At 36.7% G+C, this 24741-nt stretch overlaps 1 protein-coding gene across 4 annotated transcripts in view; it reads left to right on the forward strand.

Annotated features, from left to right (window-relative positions):
• ARHGAP6 (Rho GTPase activating protein 6) overlaps window positions 1-24741 on the forward strand; it is a 660040-nt gene that overhangs the window by 573558 nt on the left and 61741 nt on the right. For all 4 annotated transcript variants that reach the window (XM_072614378.1, XM_072614379.1, XM_072614381.1 and 1 more), the window contains exon 3: window positions 18566-18637. In XM_072614378.1, the coding sequence (XP_072470479.1) occupies window positions 18566-18637 (72 nt within the window). The remainder of the gene's footprint in view (window positions 1-18565; window positions 18638-24741) is intronic.

Raw genomic sequence — 24741 nt, forward strand, 5'->3', positions numbered from 1 at the left:
TATTTCTCATTTCTCTACTTCTTAAAACCAGAAGAGTATTTGCACTTTTCCTCATTCCTTGCTTGCTAAATTAGTTCATTCCTATGTCTTCCTAGCCAATAATCTTTTCTATTTCTTGCACTAAAATGAATTTGTTGTTATTTTCCTTTTGGTTCTCTAAGCATAATGACTCACTCAAACATTTATTAAATGTCTCCTATGTATCAGACACTATAAATGAAATAATTCCTATTCAGCAGATCATTTCTAACACTCAATCCTCCTTACTCTTGGACTTCTCGGTTTTGTGACCGGATTTTCATCCAGGTCACACTCATTAATCATGGGTTAAGTCCCTTAGACTTTATCCTGAACCCTTTCTTCTTCTCCCTCTAAAGTATTTCACTAGTGCTCATGGATTCATCTATCATTGCTATGCAGATTGATTTTCAGATTCAGTTGTCCAGCCCTAACCTCACTTCAGCTAGTCTCTGACTTCCCTAACTTGCCTATTAGATATCTCAAACTGGATATCCCATAGATGTCTTAAATGCAGCACATCCAAAGATGAAGTTACTATCTTTTCTTTAAAACTTCCCTCTCTTCCTAACTTCCCTTTTACTGCTGAAGATACCACCAGCTTCCCAAAGGCTTGCAACGTAGATGTCATCCTCAAAACCTCAGTGTCTAACCTCACCCCCATGTACAATCAGTTGCGAAGTTCTGTTCTTAACTTTTTCAAAAAAATACCTTTTGTAGGTCCCCTTCCTCTGACACTTACACCAACCTGGTTCAGGCCCTCACCACTCATGCCTAGTATATTGTAGCAACTGATTGATTGGTTTCCCAGCCTCAAGTCCCTCCCCTACTCCAGTCCATCCACTCTGTTGTCAAAATGATCTTCAGAATGAAAGTCTGTCTCACTATGTCACTCCTGTATTTAATCAACCCCAGTAGCTCCCTAATGCCTCCAGGATAAAATGTAAACTCATGTGTCTTTTAAAACCCTCCAGAATGTGAATCCTTTCTACCTTTGCAGTCTTCTTATATCTGAAACTATCACCACCTCCTCTCCTCCTCCAACATTGATCCAGTGACACCGGCCTCCTCCCAAGACACTTTATAGCTCAGCTCTGTGACTTTTTCATTGGCTATTCTCCATGCTTAGAGTACTCTCCTTTCTTATCTCTACCTCATGGAGTCTCTGGCTTTCTTCACGTACCAGCTAAAATTTCACCTTCTACAAAAAGTCTTTCCAGATACCTTTAATTATAGTCTTTTCCTTCTGTTAATTATCTCCAGTTTATCCTGCAGTTTATCTTGTTTGTATTAAGTTGTTTGCATTCCCCTATTAGACTATCCTCTCCTTGAGAGTAAGGACTATCTTTTGCCTTTCTTTATTATCACTGGCACAGTTAGCACAGTGCCCAGTACATGATAAATGCTAATTGAATACTGCTGCTTGAGCTGTTTCTGAAAGAAAAAAGTATTCTAAGAGACTAGAGGGAGTGTATTTCAAGCTTGGGGGGATAGTCAATGCAAAGGCATGAAGACAGTCAACTTGGCTGGATTACAGAGTGTAGGAGGGGAAGGAATTTATCATGAGTTTGGAAAGATAGGTTGGGGCCAGGTTGTGAAGGGTTTTTATATCAGGCAATTGTTCATCCTTCATTTTCAAAGAGGACCACCATGGGGTGATGTCTTGACTTGCACATGAATCAGATTTAAAGCAGAGGTGCACAAAGTTGTCAGCCTTACTCTCTCTCTAAGAATTGTAGCAAGACAAAGTCAGAATGACTGGTGATGCAGTGGATGACCTTGTCCTCTTTGACGTCTGACCAAACTCTGAGCATTCCACACCAAGTGCTTCAGCCGTCTTCATAGCCATAGCCATAGATGAGAACAAACTGTTCTCATCTGCATATTCTACCAAAGGAAGTCTTCACATGCTTGGGGTAGACACCCCCTCCAACTCACTCATGGATGTGAGACCTATCAGTTACCCTCACATATCTGGTTTAGTCCATCTGCCAAGATGGTGTACTGGGTAGTGGCTGCTGTGCATGCTATAGCTTCTTGGAGCCACAGGTAAGAGTTGGATGAAGGTAGATGAGTAGCCCTGAAAAGGGCTGAGCAAGCCCTCACACCAGAGGTGCTATTTCTTCTTGAATACCCCAGGGATCCACTGGAGTATACTATGTGAGTGAATGTCAAGATCAGACCTGTGCTTCTTACTTTGGTAGTGATGTGGAGGAGACATTTGCAATGGGGAAAGATTTAAGGCAGGGAAACTGATTGGGAGACTTCTATAATAATCTAGGCAAGAGGTGATGGAAGTCTGAACTAAAGTGATAACTGTATGAATAGAGATCTAACAAGTTCTGTTTTAAACATTTTGAGTTTGAGATGTCTATGTGGCATCCAATTTGTCAATTCTGTTAGGCTTTCGGTGATGTAGGACTGCAGCTCAAAGAAGAGACAAGAACAAAGGTTTGAGTTTCCAAGCATATTGATTTATTAAGCAATGCATTCCAATTGCATAACAAATTGGGATCAGGCCTCCTCAGCTTGGCATTTTGGAACCCAAATATAGGAGGAGACAGATTTTTATGTATTAAAAGCAAAAAAATTAACAGGATATAAATCAGGATACAAGATTAGATAATTTTATCTCCAGTTGGAGAAAAGATTAATGAGTAAGGAAGGAGAGAGTGAACAGGTGCAATTCCCTGAAATCAGAAAAAGAAGTATCTCACTCCCTGCCCACCAAGTGTCTGTATTAAATGAAAGGAACAAGGAAACAGTAACTGACCAGCATAAGCCAGTTTTCAGTGAGAAAACTCCTTGCATTAATCTTTGGATCTGACTGGATTTCTTGTCAGTATAACCTAGGTCCTTAGTTAAGGGTCTCTAAGCAGCAGGTAGAAGTGGTCCAGCTTCCCATATACACAGGGCTAGATTCACACAATACAATAAAGTTTTCTCGCAATTCCCATAATTGAACAAAATTTTCTTGCAAGACAGAAACTGTACTAGACCCTATAACTGAATAGAAATGAAACTGAGATTGATCTAGAATTGAGTCACAAGATGGAATCTGAGTGGTTCACTCACTTCCCACAGTTCCATATCATTGGGAGTTAATGAAGTCACCAAGAGGGTATGCAGAGAGAAAAGTTAGGAATGTGTTATATATAATGAACCAGCAAAGGAAACTTGAGAGTGTTCAGACAAGTAAGAGATAAACCAGCAGAGAGAGTAGTCTTGAGGGAGAGTCCAAGAAGTGATCAGCAGTGTCAAATGCAGCAGATATCATGTAGGATGAGTACTGAGAAAAGACCATCAAATTTGGCAATTAAGAGATCATTGGTAACTTTGGAGAGAATAGTTTCAGTTGAGTAGTTAATTTGGAAGCCAGACTTCAAAGGATTGAAGAATAAGAAGAAAGGAAGTGAAAACAATTAATGTAGACATCTTTTTTTTTAATAGGAGTTTGGTGGAGAAAGAAAGTTGAACTGTAACTTGAGGGAATTGTAGGGTATAGTAAAGATTGTTTTTGTTTTTAGGATAGAAGTGTTTGGTTTTTATTTTAAATCTATTTATTTATTTAATTTATGGAATAAAACAAACATTTCCATAACATAGTACAATAAGATGACTGCAACGAAACTGCAAATTCACTATGTACATATTACTATTCCTTTTAAATACACAACAAAATTATCATGTAAATTTCCCTTTTTTTCACTTTTTTCCTTCCTTCTCCCCATCCCCACCTCAGAGATAGCTACCATTAGAAAAAATAGGTATATGTGTGTATGTATGTATATGTGTGTGTGTGTGTGTGTGTGTGTAAACTTATTCTAAACGTCTATCAATTCTTTCTCTGGATGTGAACAGCATCTTTCTTCATATGTCCTTTGTAGTTAATTTGGGTATGTATAATAGTCAAAATGACTTATTTGTTCAAAACCCTTCTTAAAACAATACTGCTGTTGCTGTACATTATGTTCTCTTGGTTCTGTTTGTTTCTCTCTTTACTATTTTGTGCAAAACTTTCCATATTTTTTAAGGTCATTGAGCTCATCATTTCATATAGCAAGCACAGTAGTGTTCTATCATAGTCATAAATCGCAGCTTGTTCAGCCATTCTCCAACTGATGGACATCCCTGAAATTTTTGAAGGCAGTAAAGAAGGACCTGGTAGATAGGGAAAGGTTGAAGATAAAAGAGGGAGAGGGTGATTGAGGGGACAATCTGCTGAGAAGATGGGAGGGGAAGATCACATAAAGGGGATTTGACCTTGACAAGGAAAGGAGCAACCTCATTATCAGAGACTTTGGGAGAAATAAGAGAATGAGAGATGATGTCAAGAGATTTAGAATTTGAGAGGAGAGAAGAGGAATGAATAGCCTCAAATTCCTAAGTAAAGAACCAGATGAAATCCTTAGCTTAGAGAGCTGAAAAAAGGAGAACTGGAGAATGCTTAAGTAGAGAAGAGTTTCAGAGGGAAGTAAATAGGAATCAACTAAAGGATTACCTTGCTGCAGTGAGGGCCCAATTGAAGTTGTTTATCCTGAATTTATATTGTACTGTCAGCATAGTTGGATAACTTCTTCCAGCTCTGTTCAGTAAAATAAAAATGTCTAGGGTCAGGGTGGGCTGGAGGGGTGAGGGTGGGGGGTGGAGAATCTAACAAAATGCTAACATGTCAAATTTCCTTGTGGTCCTTTCCCTTTCCAAAAAAAAAAAAAAAAGATAACACAAAATAATTGCAGGTATGATTGAGATGTATGCATGTTTTCTTTTAGAACTTTACTATGTAGACCTATTACAATTTTCACAATAATTTCAGTCTAGTGGTTCACAAATAGCTCTGAATGTTCTTGGGACCGAAACCTCATTTTTTAAGGCATTCCCATTCATGCTTTACATTTTAGCTTCCAACTTTGGGTTCCAGATATATTTTAGCTCACAAGACATCAAATTTCCATTCATGGGTAACATGAAAACTTAAAAATCTATCCTTTGAGTTTGTCATTTTAAAAAATGTTTGAGTTTAGTAATTTAGTGCTCTGGATGGCCAATAAAAATAAATATTCACAAAACACAAATTAAGAAACACTAACTGCTCTTTCACAATTTAGAAAAATCATGAGTTATGGAGACAGTAGTCTCTGCTATTTGAGTTTGATAGATGAGCTGTGAGTATGACACTTATCTCCCGGATAATTCCCTTATATACTACGCACAACTAACTCTTCGTTGAAAAACAGACCCAGTTTTATTCCGTAAATGGTCAAGAAACACAACTCTTGTAGACAAAACACTATGCCAAATAAATGGCTTTTTTTTCTTTTTTCTGGACACAGTAACGCCACATGGGAAGAGGAATATTTTCTTCACTAAAACAAGTTAACAATTGGAAGAATGCTCTAGCTTTCTTCATGACATTGTGAGCAGCATATTAAGAAAAAAATCCACATTAAGAAAAGTGAATTATATATACAACTGTATCACTTAAAATCGTAGAATCTTAAAGTTGGAAGTGAACTTAAAAGTTATCTATTTCAGCCTTATGCCAGTGCAGTGATCCACTTTTACCACAGCTCTGTCAGATACAGCCTCTGCTTCAAAGCTTCCTGTGACAGAAATCTCACTACTTTTTAGGAAACTTTATTCCATTATTGAATCCTCTGACTTTTAGAATTTTTTTTCCTTTTATAGAGATAAAATCTAGCTCCCTGATAGTCCCTAGAATTTCTACTTCCAGGCTTGTGCAGGAAGGGATGATAAATTTACCCCTTCTTCAAATGCTAGTCTTTCAAATCTCTGAAGATATCTGTCCTGTCCCTTCCCTCCCCCATGTCTTTACGTCTCAATGGGTAAATCTCAGTTCCCTCCATTGCTTTTCATTGAACAAGGTGTTCAGACTTCTTACTGTTCTAACCTCCTTAGGGACATGTCCAGCATGTCAATCACCTACCTCAAATGTAGTGTTTATCATTAGACAATACTGTATCTTCTGAGTGTTTTAAATTACATAGAGAGATTATCACTCCCTTCTCACAGTACTATGGTCTAAGTAATGTAAATTACACCACTTAGTGTAGTAGTAGCAGTGTAGAAGGGAAATTATCACTCCCTTCTTTCAGAATGATGTGCTTCCATGAATGCAGCCTAAACTCACATTAACTTTTCAGATGACCAAATCACACTGTCCACTTGTATTGAGCACCCAGACCCCTGATAGCCCCGGTTTTCTAGAAGTATTATCCTCTACTTTGTACTTGTACATTTGAGTCTTTCCATCCAATTGTAAGGGTTTTTTTCTTTCCATTTATCCCTATTATATTTCATCATACTAAATTATTTCCTCATTCTTTACTATTAAGACCTCATTAAGAGCCTTGATTCTGTTATCTCCTTTGGTATTTTTTTCTCCCAACAAATGTTAATCACTCATGTGATAAGCATATGACACAGTTTTCAAATCTCTTTAAAGAAACGTATTTTGAATGAATGAACTGAATGGCATTTTAGAGAAAGACAGACCTTATTTGGATAATTGAGAAATGATAAAATATTATTCCTTTCTCATATGCTCTAAAAGTGGGTATAAGGATAAATAATATTATCACATTTCCTTTCTTTTAAAATTTATTTATTATATGTAACATCAAGACAACTAGTTAAACTTGATTTGTAATTATATTTCAATAACTGAAACTTTCACCTTAGTCATTTTTTCCTCTTGTATAACCAAAGATATCATGTAATCTAATCTTGTAATGACTGTTTTCTTTCTTAGTTTGGTTTGGTTTAGCACTGCATTGATCCATAAAATTTTTTCCATATTTCTTTATATTCTTCATACTTGTAGTTCACTTTGTATTATGAGCTCACTGTGCATTGCATTGCAATAAAACCCAATGTGCGTTCTTTTGCACTATGAGACAATTTAACTACTCCTTTATTACAATTTAACTACTCTATTTCTGGATACAAATAACTTCCAAGTTTGGGGTTGGTTTTTGGGTTTTTTTGCATTTTAAAGTGATGCTATAAAATATTGTTGAGATTTGTGTTTGTTTTTGATAACGTATTCCCATCATTGCAATTATTTTTATTTTGTTTGATTATTTTTATTGTGTATTTTCAGTTACTTTAAAAATTCTTTCTCTTAAGACTGAATCTTCTGTTATTTCCAGACTAAAAGTGCAGCCAACATTCATGGGTCCAATTCTATTACTGCTCAGCATGGAAGCTTTAACGTGCTCTGTTTTTCTGAACCTATTCACCTCTCCTTTGGCAGCCTGCGAGCCTTAGTACTCTGCTCTCATATAGTCAGCCCTACAGTAGCTCAAAACATTTCAACTCCAGGGCTCTTCCACCCACAGCAGGGCCTACAGGCATGTGCCATAATGCCTGGGCCAGATTACTTTTCAAAAACACTCTACAAATTTCCAATTCCACCATCAATGAATGAGTGTATCATTTTCTCCTCAACCTAAACAAAATTGAAGTTTATTACTTTTGACATTTCAATGTTCATTTAATTTGTATTTCTGGCTGTTTTATAGTTGAGGCTGTTTTCATGATTATTAAATTTTATTTCCTCTTTTGAAAATTTTAAATTCATATCTTTTGAAGTTGTTTCATATATTTTAAACATCAAATGTTTATCTGTTATATTTATTATAAACATTTCCCCCATTAATTAGTTTCTTTTTTGTTATATATTTTTTTAAATATTAATATGATGAAGCACTTTAAGTTGTTCTTAATGATTATTCCTATTTGCTTAATAGGAATAGTCATCACTCCCCTTATAATTGTTATAAATAAATCATTCCATTTCCATCTGTATTTTCATGCTTCTTTAAAAAAATGAAGCTTTCTTTGTTAAATAGTAACCCCTTTCCCAAGTTTTTATTTTCTATAGTTTTAACAAATAATAATATTTTGCATATGTTGGTGGATATTTAATATTTCTATTCTATTCCATTAATGTATTTCTCCATTTTCCCTCATTTTGATAATTTTTTGGATACTTTGGACATTTTAGATATGATAATTATTTTATAATATGTTTTCCTTTCTGTTCTTTTGTTGTAACTGTTTTCCTTGGGATTCATCTCCCTCTTTTTCCCAAGTTGGAAGAACAGCATATATCCATGGGCTAATTCCACTGCTGATCCACAAAAGACTGACTTGTTTTTCCAACCTGAGCAGGTTTGCCCTTTCTTGGGCAGCCTGGTACTTCCTGGCTCTGAAGAGCTCACCATATTGATGCTGAACTAAATGTGTATACCTTATTGTCCTTAGCCCTATGGCAGCTAAGAATGCCACCCTATCTTAAGAGATCTTTCCAGTCTTGAAAGTCTTTCCAGTCCAGATCTTTCCCAAGTAGTAGATGACAGGCATGTCTCATCATACCTAGTGTTTCTTGATATTTTTGACTATTTCTTAATCCATATAAATGTTATTTTAATTTTTTAGTTCTATTTTTAACTTGGTATTTTTTTTAGCAGTACTTTAAATATATAGGTTAATTTGGGGAGAATTGCTCTTTTTTTATTAAGTTAATCCAATCCACTATGAAAAACAAATGCCCCTCCATTCATTTAGGTTTTCCTTGATTTTTAGGCATCATATTGAGTAATTGTCCTTATGCAGGTCATGTTTACTTCTAGTTAGGTGAGTTACCAAAGATTTGAAGGATTTTATTGTTTATATAAATGGGACACCTATGAAATGATCCTTGGGTTTTGTTATTAATACATAAGAATGAAAATTATTTTGATTCAAGAATCTTGTAGCCTCTGACTTTACTGAACTCAGCCACATTTCCTTTCTATCAGAAGATAAACGTACATGGGTGGGGAGTGGAGAATTTACCTTCTGCTATAACTACCTTTCAGCAATCCAGTATTTCAAGCACTGATAACCTGTTAAGTAAATTCCTTATACTACAAACTGAGGAAGAAAAAATTTTCTTCTGTGTACTTTAATGTTTCAAGGACATATAAGCCTAAATCCTATTAATCATTATGTGACATAGAAGTATGTCCAGTTTCATTAAATTTCTTTATATTGTTTATGATGTTGCAATGAGAGAAAGAAAATAATCATCTGACTGAGTTTATACAAATAAAGCAAGTCTCATTAGAGGATTTCTTTTTAAAAATAAAATTTTCTTGGAAATGTTTATCATTATTTTTAATACACATGAATGCTCCTAAGAACAGCTTACTCTCTTTCTTAGTAGACATCAGGATACCTCTTACAATTTGTAATGTGTGTCTTATTTAGAAAGAAAATGCTCTTAAATTCTGTGGTTTTGTTTCAGCGTTGTCTTTTAATATGTCACATGGAAATAACAGTGGCTTCTGGGTCAAATGACTAGGATTCCCATTTTTTTATTTGCTCCAACTCTAGTTAATTTGCTTTCTTTAAGCCCTTATGTTTTAGGATCATTCAAGTAGGAATAACATATTAAAGAAACTTCTGAATTATAATTAACTTGCACCAGCTGTGAGAAGATAGACTGAATTAAAAGATGTTTTACTTTAAAAAAAATGCCTTGGCTACAATTGCTCAGCTTTCAGATACCATGTTGTGGCTCATGTTGTGAACCTGGAGATCTACAAGGATTGTGATATTCTTGACAGATGTAGGAAAATTTGGAGGAAGAATGACTTTTAAGGAAGGAAGATAATTAGTTGCACTTTGAACATGTTAAATTTGAGATGCCTATTTGACATCCAGATCGTATGTTCAGTAAATAGTAAAAGATGCGGAATTGGAGCTCAGATTAGGGCTGTAAATGTAGATTTGACATAACCTATGTAGAGATGATTATTAAACACAGGAAGGCTAGTGAGACTAGCAAGAGAGGAGAACCCCAAGACACATTCTTGGGGAACACCAGTATGTAACTGGTGTTTGGCCAAACATGGGGATGATAAATGGGTGATAATAAATGGGTAAATGGGTGATAATCCAGGAACAGGGACAGGAATGACAGGACAAGTGCAAGTGAAGTATTTTGGAGAGTTTTTATTTGTTTTGTTATTAGAGCTGAGGAATGACGTTTTTATAGATTTCTAGGTGGTACAGTACCTCAAGTGCTGGACAGGGAATCGAAAAGACTTAATTTCAAATCTTGCTCAGATGCTTACTAGCTTACTAGCTGTGTGAGCAAATCATATAACCTCTCCATGACTCAGTTTCTCCTTTTGTAAAATAAGTGTAATAGCATCTACTCTACAGAATTGTTTTGAGGGTCAAATGAGATAATATATGTAAACCGTTTTGCAAACTTTATTGCATTACACAAATTCTAGGTGTTATTTTGAGATTTAATCCATCAATAAAAAGAGATTGAAGATAAGAGAAGGGAAAATGTTTGAGGGGGAATTTCCAAGAGGACATGAAAAGGGAATAGACTTATGGTCAGGTGTTGAGGATTTGGGCCACCCAACCCCAGAATGTTAGAAGAAAGGGGTCATTTTCTCCTAGAAAATGAAACTAAAGAGAGCAGAATGGAACACAATGTAGATGGTTTGTTTTGGAAAAAGAGGGCTCAGGGTACATGGAATACATATCTTAGTAAAGCAGGAGTGAAGATCTTCGGCTGAGGGGAGCTGAGGAGCATGCATATGATGCTTGAAGAAAGATTAGAAAATCTGTAACAGCCAGTGCAGATAGCAAGAGAGAGCTAATCGGGAATGACTAAAAATATTATCATGGAGCAATGGGGTCTCAGTTGAGATTAGATAAAATAAAGAGTGGGCCAGTTGGCATAGAAAGGTTCTTCAGCATTGTTCAGTACTAAGCAAATAACAGCAGATGGTCAGGGTAACCCAGGGTTGGGGGTTGCTAAGGGATAAAATAAGATAGAACAAGGGGTGAGGACTTAAGGAGGAAAGGAAAGAATTGGTCAACTGAATTAGTCAACTAAAGAATTAAGATTTTGAAGGAAGAAAAAGGGCACCAGAGCACGGGTTTGGGAGAACTGGAGTTGAATATAGAGACTAGAGGTCACAGTAAGGATGAAGAATATGTTTAGCTGAATCAGAAAGAGAAAAGAAAGGGTGGGTTGGGGCGGGGGGAGGGGGAGGTCGTCACCACTCCAATCAAACATAGAAGGAGATAGATATTGAACATACATATATACATCATATGGGGAGAGGGAGAGTGGAGGGGAATGAGGAAGGGAAAAAAGAGAGACAGGAGAGAGAGAGAGAAAGAGTTTGGAAATAATGAGTATGCCAGTTTTTCCTTTCAATACTGTGTCAAGAGGTATGAGAGAATGGGCAATATTTAGTGATGCAGTGTCTTTAAGAGGGAATCATAGGTTCATAGATGAAAAAATTTAAAGACACTTAGTACAGCTCTCCCAATTTGGATTTGAGGAAAATGAGGCACTGAGAGGTTAAGTGATTTGCTCAGGGTTATACAGCAAGTAAGCGTCTTAAGCGGGATCTGAACCTAAGGCTTTTCATTGCCCATTTCAGTGCTCTACCATTACTATTGCATGCAGTGTCTGGGTTTCCTTAAGTGCCAAAAGATAGGAAAAGTATAAGATGAAGAGATCTACAATACAGAGGAGTTTGCTAACAATAGACTGGAGGTCCCAAAGGGCATAATGAAATGGGAGAGCAGAGGAGGTCATGAAGGGCTAAGTATAAAGTGAATGGGAGGAATTAGAGTATGGAGAAAGATGAGGAAGAAGGAATGAGGGCATGGAGAAAGATTAGGGGTGGGGAATGGACAGCATTTTCACCTTTGAAATCTCCTTTGAATCATAGGGATAAAGGAAGCAGAGATTAGGAGTTTTCTATCTAGCTCAAAGGGAGAACCAGTTGATTTGAAATTCTTCCCACCTCCTTTCTAGTCCTGAGATGAATAAGTATGGAGTAGGTATGAGATGACTGGTGTCATATTCTATTATTTGTCACTAGTGTACTGGGAGGCTAAGGATCATGGTGGCAGGTAGAAGGGTAAAAGAATCTTGTCTATTCATCTAGATCAGTAAATAGCAGGTGTTCAGGTAGTACCACCCTGTAGCATCATCCCAGGGTAATAAGGGATAAGGAAAATCCAGAAGACCCCTTTGCATGTAACACACTCAGCTCATAATCTCCTAACCCCTGAAAGTACTGGCTCTCTACTGTCTCAGTGTCCTTGAGACTTTGAACCTCTGAAGGATATGGTTTTACTTGGGTCAGGTCCTCTGCTTGTGATGCTACCTAATGTCCTTTTCAGCCCTTAATACCATGATCCTGTTTGTGTGATGCGTAACAGTATGTATAAAGATATTAAATTCACCTTTATGAATGTCCATTTCAGCATGGGAGAATTGCTTTTGAGGCCTTCCTTAGATGATTTGTGAGTGAATGTGAATTGGTCTGCTAAGTCCCCAAATGTAATTTTCGGTGGATTAGAAAAAGTCAAAGATCAAGATGCTGCAGAGTAACCTCCATTAGAATTTCAGCTTGCTCATCTGTATTTGAAAATTTTGCTTTTTTCAGATACTGGGATTTTGCCCTTATATTTTATTCAATTGGCCTTTCTTCCTTTCAATGTCTTCTTCCATGTTCTTTCTAAACTTGGATTTGTCTTCCTAATTCCTGAGCTAAAAGATCTCCAATGTTGCCAGCATTCCTGCTGCACACCTCCTACATATTAAGATGACAGCTGCATAATCCTGAAGCACATTCCCCACATGATGAATGGTAACATTATATTATATCCCAGGAATTCTATTGCAGCTGCTTTGTAACATCATTTTGGGGTGATTCAGTCACATTAAATATGTTAGTTGAAAATGGCCAGGATATAAATATGCCAATGAATAGCATAGAAGCAAATCTGATGAATAAAAATATTTGAGGGACCCAGTAGACCTTAGTTAACCCCACATCATATTCTATTGACAAATGTCGTAACACAGCTACTTCCCATTTTGAGAAAAAAAAAAGGCAATCAGGAAACACCCGTAGAAGTAGTATGTGTCTGACAGGAGCTAGGACCCCCTGTCCTAGCATAGAGGCCAGTAGGCAAAGCAAAATAAATTGCTTTTCTCTCTTTGCCTGTACTGAGTACCCTTGGCTTTAATCCTCCTTGTGTACTATTTTTATGATATAATTTATTCTCAATATAATTACTTTATGCAGTAGTTAATTTGTGGAAATTAAGTTCAATTAAAATATTTATATACACACACACTTACTAAAAAAGCGTGGGAGCAAGCACAGCCCTGTTTCACTGACTGGGAAAGCACTAGAGCGCTGTCCACTATCCAGAACCCTGGCAAGCATTCCATCATGAAATTGACAAATACTGATGAATTCCTCTAGGCAACCAAATTTTAACATGATTTTCCATAAGCCTTCACGACTAATAGTATCAAAGGCCTTGGTCAGATCTACAAACATTGTGTACAAATTGGGACCAGATTATAGAGGACTCTCCATGTGAAGCTGTGGGGTTAGTGTTTTATCCTAGAAGAAATAGGAATTCATTGAGGAGTTTAAGAAAGGGAAGTGGCACAGCCATGATATTCCATCTCCTTAGTTCATACTTTGCATTAGCTGTACCCCACATGCAGAATACATTCCCTTCTCATCTCTTTCTCTTAGAATCTTTTGCTTTCTCTAAAACTTGGATCAGCATCACCTTCTACATCAGGACTCTACCGATGGCACCAGATCCTGGTTCCTTCCCTCCCAAAATAACCTTGTATTGTTTGTATATATTTTATATATGCTTACCTACTGTCTGCCCCTCCTCCACATCGACTGTCTGAACTCCTGGTGAAGATTCTGTGTGGAGGTTGACTCAAGGACTGGCTGGATTCCAACTGGCTTGAGCTGCCACAGTGTGAGGAGGTCTGGCTAACCTGATCATGCTCCACTTCTAGCTTGTTCTCTGGTCTATTGCACTACTACACTGGTCTGATCCACCTCCATACCTACTGCCTAGTCCTTGTATTGTGATGTTTAAAAAGTTCAAGAGACATAATTTCTGGGTAATTAATAATGCTAACATTTGATTAATAAAAGGAACAGTCATTTGTCTTTTTTGTGTTCATCCTTCATTGCCAAAGACCATGCCATCAGAGAAATGATGACATGACTTGCACTTGACTTTGTTTTGAGTAAGGGAGGGTTGTGCAGGTCACCAGCCTCACTTCTCCTCTAGAGCCATCTGAATCCAGTGACCAGATATTCATCAGAATGACTGGAGTTGGCCCAGGATGCACTGGGAAATCTTGGGCCCTTTAGGCCAAGGCCTTTGCAGGTACTCACTTAGGGTGAGGTAATACCCATACACTGAACAGGCCTGTTTAAGAAGTAGCCAGGGCATGGTCCCTTTAATATCTGGTCACTGGATTCAGATGGTTCTGGAGGAGAAGTCAGGGTGGTGACCTGCATAGCCCTCCCTCACTCAAAACAAAGTCAAGTGCAAGTCATGTCATCATTTCTGTTATGGCATGGTCTTCTTCGGCAATGGACAAACACAATCCTATGAGGAGACACAGCTGGCTGAATGAGGACCCAGCTAGCTGGGTAACTTAACACCTCCTCTCCTGTCTGCCTCCCCTTCCCCTTCCTTCTCTCCAAAGGATGGTAAATTTGGATAGCCAAAGATGCCCAGTTGACTTGGGTTTTATTGACTCCTTTCCTTTCCTTCTCTTCCCTTCCCTTCCTTTCCTTTCCTTTCCTCTTTCCTTTCTGGTCCCCTGTCCTGTCCTGTCCTGTCCTCTCCCAAAACCTTAAACCTATTGCACTCTGAAGCTGGGACACCAATTGGCATCTGCCTAAGGGCTCTTCCTAGCTTAAGAGTGACTATCAATAGTAACTTTGCTATTTCCCTCTCAGACTGATATCTTTCTTTTTTTGGTCATTTGTCTATGTCTCTCTTGGACCAAAGGCCCCTCATGGTGATGGGCTCACAGTTTATATGTCCATGATGGTGTCAATGAACTCCAATTGGTTAACAAATAGTGAGAAAGAAAATGAGTATTACAATAAGAGGTGAATCCATTTCAATAAGAAGCTGGGGGATGTAATGTATGTAATTAATAAAAAAAAATGACTTACTTCTAAATTGCCTAGCCTTGGGCAATCTACTCAAAGAATTTATATAACCCATCCAAGCTTGAACAGAACATAATGCACTGGAGTTTCACCTTAGATTAAATTCCTTATAAGGCTGAGTGGGATAGCAAAACCTAGATTGAGAAGAATGTTAAGCCAGTCTGTTATCAATCCTATCCTTCTGAACCTTGAATTTAGAAAAAGGAAGAGAACTCTGAATCTCCCTAAATCATTGGTTATTAATAATCATTGCACTCTGCTTTCCTCCTGTGCCTTGTTTCCAGCTCCCCCTTTTCGAACATAAGCTCCTTGAGAGTAGGAATCAACTTGTTTTCTCATTTGTATATCCCTAGCACTTAATACAGTAAACACTAAATAATTATTCTTTTTAAGGCCATCTACACCATCAACCTACCTATCTATCCATCTATCTGTCTCTCTCTCTATCAACTATCTATCTATCTATCTATCTATCTATCTATCTATCTATCTATCTATCTATCTATCTATCATCTATCTATCTATCTGTCTATCTGTCTGTCTGTCTGTATCTGTCTGTCTGTGTCTGTCTGTCTGTTGGTCTATCTACCCATCTATTTACCTAAGCCATTGAAATAAGTATAATTACAGTGGGAGAAGAAAGTAGAACCAAAGAAATAGAACCTTGGGAGACATTCAGTCTTGGGAAGCTGAAGGAAAAGATGAAATACCAAAAGAAATTAAAAAGGGATAGTCAAATTTGCCAGTTTGACCAGTTGGCACCTCGATTCCCTCTCTAACCCTGAGTTCTCATTGCCATTCTGATTCTGTTTCTTCAGTCTGTTACTCAGAGATATCCTTTCATTAGCCTACTTTGAAATTTTTTTTGCCTGCTGGTTATTAGGTGGCTTAGTGGGTAGAGATTTGGTCTAGCGTCAAGAAGATTCCTCGTCCTGAGTTCAAATGTGGCCTCAGACACTTATTAGCTGCATGATCCTGGGCAAGTCACTTAACCCTGTTTGCCTCATTTTGCTCATCTGTCAGATGAGCAAGAGAAGGAAATGCAAACCGCTCCCCAAATGGGGTCACAAAGAGTTGGACACAACTGCAGAACAACTGAACAACAACCTGGTACTAGTTTCTATATTCCTCCTGATACAAATCACCTAGTTCAGTTTCTGAAACTTCAACAATCACCTACATTAGAGGTGTCAAATGTGCAACCCATTGCTTCCTACAACACTTCTGAATACAACCAAACTAGATTAAAATGTGATTGGGAAATACTTAACAAAATAAATAAAAATATACAATAAAACAAGGGTAACAATAATATGTGGCTTTCTAAGTAAATATGTGACTTGTAAAGATCCTTATTATGTCAGCTAGGTGGTACAATAGATGGAGTGCTGGGCCTGGAGTCAGGAAGACTCATCTTCCTGAGTCCAAATTTGGCCTCAGACACTTATTAGTTGGGTGACCCTGAGCAAGTCCCTTACCCCTGCTTGCCTCAGTTTTCTCATCTGTAAAATGAGCTGGAGAAGGAAATGGCAAACCACTCCAGCATCTTTGCCAGGAAAACCCCAAAGGAGATCATGAAGAGTGAGACATGACTAAAAATGAGTATCTAATAAGTGTCTGCAATCAGAACTTGAGTATGGAAGTTTGTTTTAAAAAGGTGGGGGCATATTTCATTTTGCCATAGAGTTTATAATTTAAATTAGATTGGGCAGCTAGGTGCTGCAGTGGATAGAGCACCAGTGCAGGAGTCAAACCTGAGCTCAAATCTCACCTTAGAAACTTGACGTTCACTAGTTGTGTGACCTTGGGCAAGTCACTTAACCCCGATTGCCTCATCCTGGGTCATCTCCAGTCGTCCTGATGAATATCAGGTCACTGGATTCAGATGGCTCTGGAGGAGAAGTGAGGCTGGTGACCTGCACAGCCCTCCCTCACTCAAAACAAAGTCAAGTGCAAGTCATGTCACGATTTCTCTTATGCATGGTCTTCTTTGGCAACAAAGGATGAACACATGCACACCATAAGTTAGACTGATATGGAAATAGGCAAAGTAGAATAGCAAATATGAAAAGAGTAGCATTGTTCCTAATTGTGAGGACCAAGTCACTTGATTGGTTAGTATGAGTTTTAAATCTATCTAGCAATCAGTCTGATTCATTCAGAACTTAATTAGATATCAGATCAATTGCCTTTATTTCTGGGAGTTTTGGGTTCCCTTTTAGACCAATATAATCAGGTATTTTTATTAAAAACAATGGAAAATCATATTTTAAAACATATATCTCGGAATGATTTTAAAAAGCAATTTTATTGATATAGTTTGTTGTTGTATCACCTAGATTTTCCAGTATATTTCCTATCCCTCTCTCCCTTCCTCCCTGAAAACCATTCCTTGTAATGAGGAATAAAAAGTAAAGGGAAAAATAGTGAAAGTAAACAACAAACCAAAAATGTCTGATATTATATGCAAGGTTCCTTACTCATAGTCCAGCAGTTCTGCAAATTAGAATAAGGGTGTGCCTTCTTGTATCTCCTTTCTATCTACAAGACTGGACAATATAATTTTGCCACATTCAGTTTTTTTTTTTGTTGTTGCTGTGTTCATTTGTCTTGTAGTCATTAAGTATAGTTTTTCTCTTTCAACTTACTTTACTTTTTATCAGTTCATGACTCCCCATATTTCTGTGTTGATCGTATATCACACAGTAGTATTGCATTTTCTTCATATATAACAATTAGAGAAGAAAGTAGAAACAAAGATAGAACCTTGGGGGACACCTAGGCTAGGAGGCCAAATTTGTTTAACCATTCCCCCAACTCAATGAATAGATAATTCATTGTTACTACAGAAGGTCTTCTATAAATATTTTAGATATCTGTATGGCCTTTATTTTTGGCAATGATCTCATTGATCTATATGTCTAGCAGTGGGATATCTGAGTCAGATAATGAGTATTTTAATAATTTTTTTCATAACTTCAAATTACTTTTCAGAATTATTAAACCAATTCACAGTTCCACCAACAATGTACTTGTGTGCCCATTTTTCTTTAAGTCCTTTTATACTAACTATTCCTTTCTATTGTCATTTTTCCTAATTTGTTGGTATGATGTAAAACTTGAGGGTTATTTTCATTTGAATCTCTCTTATTCTTACTGATTTGGAGCATTCTTTTACATAACTGAAAAAAATTTAATTTATTGAAAAATTAATTAGTTGTAAAGGGAAATATTTTCCATGAATGCAAGAAAATTAAGAGGCAAGGTCACCCAGTCTAACTTGTTTGCATATATTCTTTTTGAAGTCATTTGGTATCTGGGGAATTAATATTTATATTTTGACCAAGCAGGTGAATTAATAGAATAAGATTTTTAATACAGTGGATTCACGATTTTTGCAAAAAAAATTGTTTGTAACTTGTAAAGGTAAATATTTGATCCTATTCTAAAATCTATCACTTTTAAAATATTTACAGATGGACAGAAAAGAAAGAAATCTTTGAGAAAGAAACTGGATTCACTAGGAAAGGAGAAAAACAAAGACCGAGGTAAAGTATTCAATGAACTAAAGTATAAGACTCTTTCACTGAGCATTAGCATTGGATTTGGTGGAATTTCTGCACTTTATTAATTCTGCACATGGCTCTGATACATTAAATTAAAATGAAATTCTACACTCAGTCTTTATTGGTTGATATTTGGGCTAACTACTAGGGGTTAATTGGGTTAATAACAGCTTACATATGTGTGTGCATATATATAAAACACTTTAAGATTTGAAAAAGCTTTTTATTTTTTAAAATTAATTAATTTATTTTTAGCTTTCAACATTCAGTTCCATAAGATTTTTATTTCAAATTTTCTTCCTTTCCCCACCATTTCCAAGATGACTGAATACACATGCATACATATGTGTATATATGTATCATATATGTGTATGCATATATATATTTGTGTGCACTCTTGTGCATGTGTGTGTGTGTGTGTGTGTATGTGTGTGCATACAGCTAAGTGACACAGTGGATAGAGTGCTGGGCTTGGAATCAAGAAGATTCATCTTCCTAAGTTTAAAAGTAGCTTCAGAAGCTTACTAGATATGTGACTTTGGGCAAGTCACTTAACCGTTTGCCTCTTTTTCCTCATCTGTAAAATGTGTTTGTCCTTCGTTGCCGAAGAAGACCAAGCCATCAGAGAGATGATGACATGACTTGCACTTAACTTTGTTTTGAGTGAGGGAGGGCTGTGCAGGTCATCAGCCTCACTTCTCCTCCAGAGCCATCTGAATCCAGTGACCAGATATTCATCAGGATGACTGGAGATGGCCCAGGATTCACTGGGAGATCTTGGGCCCTTTAGGCCAAGGCCTTTGCAGGTACTCACTTAGGGTAAGGCAACGCCCATTCATTGAACAGGGCTGTTTAAGAAGTAGCCAGGGGATGCCCCTTTAATGAGGCCAAGAAAAGAAAGACATCAGGCCAGGAGGGCCTGACGTGTGATCCATGGGGTCACAAAGAGTCATATGTCACTGAATGACTAAACAACAGTGAAGTGTAGGAACAGAGAGGTGCCTTTTCTACCTTAGCTCCAAATTCTTTTACAGAATAGTTTAACCAATCCATAACTGCGACAATAGTTTATCATTGACCCTATAGACTTCAAAGGAGCTAACTCCTTTCAATGGCATATAACATAAACCAGACACACCTCCACATTTTATATAATTTTATATAATTCTTGATCATCCCCTCCCAGAAATTCTCCAGAGAAGATCTCTCCAATGTGATGACAGCCTTCTCTTTGGTCTTTTAACATTCTGGAGATATTAGTACAGCTCTTTATCCATTTATAGCATTGTGCCATTTCCTTTATATGACCCGTGTAACTTCTTTTTCTGACAAAAAATATTTGTTGAATTCTATTTTTTGTCTATTCCTTGAGGATAAGTCAACACTGGCAATAACTTGCAATCAACTTAAACCATCTCAGTTATAATTCTGTACAAAATTTTCATTCTTCAGGGAGTATAGTGTTCCAGTTGTAGAAGGAACAGCAAACCATTCCAGTATCTTTGCCAAGAAAACATCCAAATGTGCTCACGAAGAGTCAGACACAACTGAAAATAATGGGACAACGTACATGTAACATATATGTGTATATACTCACATATATACATATATATATGCAACTCACTGTGTAAGTAACTGAGACAAGTCACCTTGCCCTTCTAAGCCTCAGTATCCTCATCTGCAAAATGAGAATAACACTTGGGCTTCCTAGATGATAGAGTTGTTGTCAGAAAAGTATTTTATGAACTTTAAAGACTATAGAAAAAGAGCTGAGTTTAGAGTCCAGATGACCTATTGTGTTTGAATACTCCTTCAGACAGTTGTGAGCTATGTGACTGGGCAAATCGCATCACATCTCTGGGTCTCAGTTTCCTCATTTGTAATGAGGATAATAATGGCACCTAACTCACAAGGCTATTGTAATAACCAAATGAGATTTAAAATAAATTGTAAATCTTAAAGAATTAAATAATTATGTGCCATTGTTATTATTATAGAAATGTGAGCTTGATAAGGGAGGGAAAATGGTATCTCTATAAAGTAAGAATCCAAAAAGATTCAGGCCTTTCTAAATATGTATGTGTATGTATGTGTGCATATATATATATTACATGTTAATATTTATACATGCTATATATATACACACACACATGCACTATCTCATGAAATCATTTGAATAACACTGGGAGTTGGGCACTGTATTATAGGTGAATTTCAGAGAGTTTAAATGACTTACCTAAGGTCTCACAATGTCAGAAGTGTTATTCAAACCCAGGTCTTTGTACTGAAGGTATAGCACACTTTCTGCTATAAACTCATTGCCTCTCAACATACCACCCTGCCAAATATATAATACAAGTATCATTGTAATGAATAGGATTTCAACATATATATGAGGAGCAAGAACAGGAAGAACTGCTTCCAGTAGACCCCAATTTTTAATATTACTGGCTTTAAGGCTGATTTTAGTGCAGAATATAAACTAATATGAGGAATAAAGTGTTCATAATTTAAATTCCAGTAGTTCATAAAGAACATGTAGAGGTTCACGTCATCAGACTGAACATTGTTTTAGAAGAAAAGTTTATACTTTGATCTTAGCTATGAGGTGCACACATGCATGCCTCTGTGTGTGTGTGTGTGTGTGTGTGTATGTGCACGTGCATCCTCATTTTCAAGGAAGAAACATGAGAGACTTATTGGTAGGAATCATAGGAATGTTAACTAGTTATCTCATAAATAGAGTGGGACCACTGCAAATTCCCAAGGCCAAATAGAATTTTTATAACTTTAATGTACTTAACCTCATAATTTCTCAAGGACCTTATTCTTCCTCCAATGAGCTATGAATTTAGCTTTGCAAAAAAGACAAACTTTAAGATAGCATTCAATTATTTAAATTTTTTAAAATTTTTATTTGCTGCTTTTATTTAAAATAGCATTCAGTATTGAGGGTAAATACATGTTACCAGTAAGAGATGGTGAGCCATTTCACCATCAAAAGATGATGAATGTAATGGGTCTATTGCAAGGGTGGGGGTGGGGGAGTGTTAGGGGGGAAAGAAGCAATCCCAAGCATAAAAGCAATTTGCATTTGCATAGCACCTTACAGTTTGTCAAGTGCTTCCCTTCCAAAATGCCTGTGAGATCAAGTTTTGCAACTGTTATTATTACTCCTATTCTACAGATTGGGAAACTGAGGCTCAGATATGTTAAAGTGATTTGCCTAAAGCAGGATTCTTATTATTGAGTAGTCCATTAAAATAGATAGATAGATAGACAGAGGGACAGATGGACGGATGGATGGATGGATGGATGGATGGATGGATGGATAGATGGATGGATAAATTTTAACATAATTGTTTTCCTTATGTATTTTATTTTATGCATTTAAAAATATTATTCTGAGAAGGGGTCCATAGACTTCACCAGACTGCCAAATTAGTGAGTGATAGCACCAATATTAAAATCTAAAGCTTTTCCATCTAGTACTCACTTCCCTGCATCAGAAGCTTATATTTGTGGCAACTATATGGAAACTTTGAGAGGCATTGCCTAAGTATTCTGGGATAGGAACAGCGTGCTATTTTGGCACAGAACCAGCAGTTTCATATTGTTTCCTTTCACTTGAATATTAGCATTTGGGTTCCTAACAGCTGCACATGTAAAAATGATAATCGTTTCAGTTTAAGAGCCAGAGAATAAAAAAACAGGAAATTCTGAATGACCCTTCTCACTGGATCATCTAAAAATAAAGTTGAACAGCTTTTCGGAATGGAATTACTCTCCCAGTGGAGAGGGTGTGGTTCATAAATGCTCCATATATTAATTGGTCTGATGAAGTGAATCGTGTTCTATGTTTTATTATAAGTGCCATTTTATAACAGCGGGACAACAGTAATATTGCTTTCTTCCTTTGCATCTAAACATGTGACCTGTATTATAGTTTATATTTTTATAAGCACCAATTCCAAGTCGATATTTATAAAGAAAACCTGTCATATAAAGATTTAAGCTTTTTCTCCAGACTTTCCCCAGAAGTAATCTTGTTTCTGCCGCTGATTCTCCCAAGGGCTTTAAAATCCAGCTTACTCTTCTAACTGGAAATCTAATCTACATTGGGTTTCTTATTACTGTACAGTATGTGAATTAGATTATTTCATACTGATCTCAAAGACTATTATATATTTCATGCTTATAATCTATAAAAATTAGTTGCTATTGTTGTTATTGTTTTAGTATGGGGATCATTTAAGTTCTGGCAAGTTTTCTTCCTGCTTAAATCTTGTTACATCATTCTTTTTACAACTTAAGGGCATGATTATATAAGAGCTCTTAAGCAATGGAACATTGCAATAGTAACAAATTGACATTTTATAGCTCTTTGACATTCAGTGTCAACAGAAAATGAAATAATCAACACACATAGAAATCTCCAAAGGAAAAAAACTGCAATGTTTGGACACAAAGAAAGTATTATCCAGTGTTGAATAATAAAGAGAAAAGAAAAGACAATGTATACGTATGTAAAAAAATAAAAAACAATCTCTTCACTCTACCTTTATATTCCACCTGAACATGAACAGGTAAAGCATATATAGAGTGTAGGGAGTCATCTCACCATTATGGTTGTAATGATAACGAAAAGGTCCATTTTTCCACTGCCCTGTGGATAAAATTACTATTTCCACTGGCCCACTGAATTATAAACTAGTTACCATTTCATCATCATCCTCATAGTTAATATTTATATAACATTTTAAGGTTTACCAATTACTTTTCATATGGTCCTCACAATAACCCCATAAGGGGGTTGCTATTTTTACCTTCATGTTACAAATGGGGAAACTGAGGCTGAGAGGTTAAGTGACTTGCCCAGGGTCACACAGCTAGCAAGTGTCTGATGCAGGATTTGGACCTAGTTTCTCCTGACTCCAAGTCTAGGACTTTATCCACTGTTTCCTGGTTTCTGTAAGTGTCTCCTTTTTCCTTTGATTTTCTGCAATATTCATCTTTCACTAAGGGGAGAGTTAGGAGTGGGGTAGGACAGAGTTGCTATCAATCAATCAATAAACAGTTATTAAGCATCTACTATGTGCCAGGCAAGGTGCTAAATGCTGGGGATACAAAAGAGGCAAAATTTAGAGTCAGAAAGAGCTAAAACTTGACCCCTTCCCCTCCTACTTCCCTGTTGTGTATATCTATTCTTCCTGCTTTGAACCAATAGAGATGAGGGTGAGATTCAAGTATTGCCCACTCCACATTACTTCTCTGTCCATTATAAAAACTCTTCATGGCTCTTTCATGTGAGATAATTTTCCCCATTCTTCCTTCTCTCTTCCCACTTCTCCTAGTACTTCCCTCTTTCTCAGCTTTCCATTTTCCTTTTTAGATCATCCCAACATATTGACTCACATTGATGCCCTTTGTCTAAGTAGACTCCTACCTACCCTACTTATGATAAAGCTCTTAAGAATTCATGTATCATCTTCCCATATGAAAATATAAACAGTTTCACCTTATTAAGTTGCTCATGATTTCTCTTTCCTATATACTGTTTTTTATCTCTTTCAAGTCTTGTATTTGAATGTTGAATTTCTGTTCAGCCCTTTTTTTCATCAGTAAAGCCTGGAGTTCCTCTATTTCATTAAAATCCAATATTTTTCCCTCAAGGATTATACTTGCTTTGCTGGTTAAGTTATTGCTGTTGGTTGTAATCCTAACTCCTCTGCCTTTTGGAATATCTTTTCCCAAGATCTCTGCTTCTTTAATGTGGAAGCTGCTAAATCTTGTATGAGCCTAACTATGGCTCCACAGTATTTGATTAGTTTATTTCTATGTGTTTACAATATTTTCTCCTACATGGGAGTTCTGGACTTTGGCTATAATATTCCTGAGAGTTTTCATTTTGGGCTCTCTTTCAGGAGATGAGCAGTAGATTGTCTCAATTTCTATTTTGCCCTATGATTTTAAGATATTTGGACAGCTTTTTCTTTATAATTTCTTGAAATGTGATGTCTAAAATCCTTTTTAAAAATCATAACATTTAGATAGTCCCAGTAATTCTTAAATGATCTCTCTTTGAT

This window comes from Notamacropus eugenii, chromosome 5 (genome assembly GCF_028372415.1).
Source record: "Notamacropus eugenii isolate mMacEug1 chromosome 5, mMacEug1.pri_v2, whole genome shotgun sequence".
Lineage (NCBI taxonomy): Eukaryota > Metazoa > Chordata > Mammalia > Diprotodontia > Macropodidae > Notamacropus > Notamacropus eugenii.